Source organism: Sardina pilchardus, chromosome 13, assembly GCF_963854185.1.
Source record: "Sardina pilchardus chromosome 13, fSarPil1.1, whole genome shotgun sequence".
Classification (NCBI taxonomy): domain Eukaryota; kingdom Metazoa; phylum Chordata; class Actinopteri; order Clupeiformes; family Clupeidae; genus Sardina; species Sardina pilchardus.
The window spans coordinates 23873289-23878288 of record NC_085006.1 but is presented as its reverse complement, the minus strand read 5'-3'; the positions used below and the strand labels follow the sequence as shown (position 1 = coordinate 23878288).

Here is a 5000-nt window from a genome sequence, read left to right as displayed (position 1 = left end):
TATTTTGTGGTTATTTTGTTGTATTTGTGTTTTGGGAATATTTCTGCCACAGGCCCAGACTACCACAGTGGTAGGCATTGGGAAGGTGACACTGGATCTGCATTGCTATGGCTAATATGAAATCTGTGATAACATTAACAGCAATGGAATCTGAGCTTTGCGCAGTAACTGCTAGGTCCATACAATTTCCAATGGGCACAAACAGGTTTCAAACAGTATTTAAATGTATTAAATGTGCGTAATCGGTCGCATATGTAACTCTTCTCAACATACATTTAACGTTCCCACCATTTAAATTGGATGAACGTGTTCACAAATCAATTACTTACAGTGGACTTGACATCAAGGCGATGGATGTGTATTAGTTTCACGCTGAAACTATTTGCGTGGTGCAACCCGTTAAAATGTTAGTAGCTTATAATACTCCAACGTAGTGGCAATTTACGTTGAAACTAAGCTAAGATGGAACTTATATTATGTTCAACTCGGTCAAAACGTTACGTACAATTGGCTGAGGTGCAGTGGCTGCAGGACTTCAGAGCGAGTGAGAGCATGCAACAGAACTGATGCCACCAAAGTTAAACTTTTAAACCGACTCCTATTTGCTCCAATAGCTACATTACGAGTGACGAATGTTTTCGCGAGGATCTGCTTGGACTGGAGAGGCACACTACCGGTGAGATTTCATGCACCAAAAAATGCTTCATGCTTTGAGGAAAACAGCTTGGATTTGGCGCACGTCAACATGTTGGTGACGCTGCGTAAAAACGATGCAAGGCACCTCTTTGTATAATATCCAGTAACAAAGTAGCCTACAACGGCAACGCACCTCACAGAACATTATTTATAGGCGCTACTCGCAGTGTAGCCTATCACTGCACCTCCATTATCGTGTTTTCCACCAGATATTTACGTCTCTACCGATCATAAGGATTTGCTCATAATAACATCAGCTAACACTTCAAGGGCCACTACAAAGTATCTCGGGGGCCGGATCCGGCCCGCGGGCCGCTAATTGAAGAGCCCTGGTGTAGTGGGACATGCCCACTCCGAGCCACGGATACTGTGTGCATTGGAGATGCCCATTCTGCACCATGGAGAGAGTGTGTATTGGAGATGCCCATTCTGGGCCATGGAGAGTGTGTGTATCGGAGATGCCCACTCCGAGCCACGGATACTGTGTGCATTGGAGATGCCCATTCTGGATCATGGAGAGAGTGTGTATTGGAGATGCCCATTCTGCACCATGGAGAGAGTGTGTATTGGAGATGCCCATTCTGCACCATGGAGAGAGTGTGTATTGGAGATGCCCATTCTGCACCATGGAGAGAGTGTGTATTGGAGATGCCCATTCTGGACCATGGAGAGTGTGTGTATTGGAGATGCCCATTCTGGACCATGGAGAGTGTGTGTATTGGAGATGCCCATTCAAAGCGATGAAGAGTGTGTGTAGTGGAGGGAACAGAGAGGAGAGAGTGTGTGTATCGGGGTAACAGAGAGGAGAGAGTGTGTGTATTGGGGTAACAGAGAGGAGAGAGTGTGTGTATTGGGGTAACAGAGAGGAGAGAGTGTGTGTATTGGGGTAACAGAGAGGAGAGAGTGTGTGCAGTGGGGGTAACAGAGAGGAGAGAGTGTGTGTATTGGGGTAACAGAGAGAAGAGAGTGTGTGTATTGGGGTAACAGAGAGAAGAGAGTGTGCAGTGATGTATAAAGTACTAGAGATCCAGACTTGAGTAGAAGTACAAGTGCTCTATCAAAAAAGTGACTTGAGTAGAAGTAGAAGTGCTCTTTAAAAACTGTACTTAAGTGGAAGTACTAAAGTATTAGACATGTTTTGTACTTAAGTATTGCAAGTAGTTTATTTTTTTAAATACTACTCAAGTACTGAAAGTAAAAGTAGAAGTATTATGTAATTAGCTGATTTGCGAACGAGATGGGTGCAAAAGGTATCAGCAAAATCTTTTAGTGCAGGCCCCTTGGCAGACACTGGGCAGACACACGGGGGCCATAGCCTAGGTCCTAGACTAGGCTATAAACATGTGGTAGTAGTTAAACAAGGTGAATAAATATAACTGTATGGGTTTCCCAATGTCATTTGTAGGGGTGTTATGACCGATACAACTCACTTTTAATACAATAATAGGTATACAGAATCATTGATCGTCTGTAGCCATCTATCTATCTATCTATCTATCTATCTAATGCATCAGTCAGTAGCCATAGCATGAAAAATACATGATAAGACTAGTGTCACAATTGTTTTAACATAAGTTAAGAATTTTGATACTGATTTGATATGAGAGCCCCACCACACCAGTGGAGACCAGACATTACAAGGCATACTTCCCCACACTCAGTGAAAAGATGGCTTCATATCATATGTTTGTATTTCAAACATTTTGAAATTCATATGAAGTTTACATTAGGCCTATTTATGATCTGCACAATTAGTTAGAATACATAGTATGTTGAGTATTTGATATAGATTTTTTATTTTGACTCACATTTTACACGATTGTCATATTGACTTACATTTATCTTTAATGTCAACTGTCTAATTGAGTGCCTGTCACTTTAAAAGAACGTGAGAGTAATTAGGCCTCAGTCATGGTAGGTTATCCGGCTAGTCTAGAATAGGCATAATGCATAGAAATATGTGGAAGCAATGCTTATGTTTTCTATGTAATTGATGTAGTTTAAATAAATGTTCTAAAACCAAACAAGTGGAAGAACACAATATTCAAGTAGTAGGCTTATTGTGGGGTGCTACACAGACTGAAGTCAGAGACCAAGAAGAAATGTTGCAATTTAAAAACGGGATTAGGCTACTCGAGAATGACTTATTGTACAAATTAATGCTTCTCATGTAACCTAACTTCACTTCATTTTTCGCGAACCCTTAATTACAGCAACTATTTAATACCATTGGAAAGCTAAGATCGTGCTGTCAACAAGGGACACGCATCAGTGTGACTAGGACTTCGTGAGCAATCCGGAACGGATTTGTTCGTGACCGACACACCAGTAACGAGTAACGATGGAGCACATAAAAAATGTATCGGAGTAAAAGTACTATACTCATCGAAAATATGTAGTGAAGTAAAAGTAGAAGTAGCAGAAAAAAATAATACTCCAGTAAAGTACAGATACTGCATTTCAGTACTTAAGTAGAGTACTTAAGTAGTTCTACTTCGTTACTATACATCTCTGAGAGTGTGTGTATTGGGGTAACAGAGAGGAGAGAGTGTGTGTATTGGGGTAACAGAGAGTAGAGAGGGGAATAAGTGCTCCACTCACCTTCCTCCTTCACCCTTCTGGCATCCTCATCTCTCTTCAGCTTGGCCCGCAGGGCTTCATCCGTTTTAGCTGAAGGAAGAGAGAGAGAGATTTTAACTTAACTAAAAAAATATATACAAACATAAAAATATATACATTTAGCTGGTGATGTAGGCTATGAGAGAGAGAGAGCAAGAGAAGAGAGAGAGACAGAAAGAGAGAGAGAGTGCAAACAGTCATGCTAATAAAGCTCCTTTGAATTTAATTGAATTGAGAGAGAGAGAGAGAGAGAGAGAGAGAGAGAGAGAGATCAGTTAAGACATTTTACCAACATTTAAAATGTACTTTCACCATCATATATCTGCCAATACACTTCCACTCTGTGTGTACAAGATGAACACAACAGGCAAATAAGAAATAAGAAGGTTCAGTAGGCTCTTTCAGTTCAGAGACACTGGCACAAGATCCAAGCCCATTTTACTGACCTTACTGCTCTAAAACTCAATGGAATAATTCCCACTGCCAATGTAAAATAACAGTAATTCAAAACAGCATTCCTACACCGGCATTTACTGTATGGATGCATTCAAACTTGTTGTCTTTTTCAATAGAGATAACAACACAAACACTAACATATTTTATTATACGGCTCTTCACAATGCAAGTACAACGCTCCATTGACTTGAATGAGAATTCCCAAAGTTCTACCGGTCATTATTTTTGACTAGAGGACCTCTGAAACAAATTCTATACATTATCCCTTACGTAATCAACTCAGTAATAACACAGAATCAACTCATCTGCATAATCCTACACCACAAGAGTTGCTGTTGTTGTTGTTGTTGTTGTTGTTGTGCTGTGACAGATGTTGTGATGTTGTGTGAGGGCTACTGCACATGGCACTCAAGAGGCATCACACCTGACCTGAAGGTGTGAGTGGTGCTTTAACTCATCGAGAACTGTTTTCCCTGTTAAATTCGAGTGTCGCTCCGTTAAACTGCGCATCAAACAGCCTCGCCATCAACGCAGTAATGAAGAGCTTTGAGTGCACTTCACAAACGGCTGCGGAGTTGTCAGCCCCGAGACTTCTGGGTAATGTCTTTAGGGTGTCACCCCGGCACTCCACTTACCCCCGCCATACACCCCCCCCGCCCCCCCCCCCCCCCCTCGCTCTCTCGGAAAAGTAATGATGATGGAGGAGGAGAGGAGGAAATATGGCGGGGTGAGAGGCAGGACGATCAACAGCGCCCGTTAATTAATTACGCCTCTGTTCGCACGCATCATTTATTCTACGGCATCAGGGTCTCGGAGGAGCAATTGGGCTTTATTTCACCAGCGCTGGCTGATGAAGATGGGGCGGAGGAGGTGTGTGGGGGGGGGGGGGGGGGGGGGGGGTCATCCGCACGCTCACAGCATTACCTTTACCTAGTGACAACACTGTCATGCCACGATGAAGAGAGAGGGAGAGAGAGAGAGAGAGAGAGAGAGAGAGAGAGAGAGAGAGAGAGAGAGAGAGAGAGAGAGAGAGAGAGAGAGTGCTTGTGAGTGTGAGAGAGACAGATAACAAAACAGAGGGTGGGAGAACTTCTGCAATAAAATGAACAAACAAGGGAACTTGGATGGGTGCTTTAATTTGCACAAACTGCTATTGAGGGGTCTGCGTGTGTATGTGTGTGAGTGTGTGTGTGTGTGTGTGTGTGTGTGTGTGTGTGTGTGTGTGCGCC

The 5000-nt window shown here is 42.7% G+C and overlaps 1 protein-coding gene across 1 annotated transcript in view; it reads right to left on the bottom strand.

Moving 5' to 3' along the window:
- Positions 1-5000, bottom strand: part of rsrc1 (arginine/serine-rich coiled-coil 1) — a 158346-nt gene that overhangs the window by 35513 nt on the left and 117833 nt on the right. Inside the window, exon 7 of the mRNA XM_062552979.1 lies at positions 3298-3366. Within this exon, the coding sequence (XP_062408963.1) occupies positions 3298-3366 (69 nt within the window). The remainder of the gene's footprint in view (positions 1-3297; positions 3367-5000) is intronic.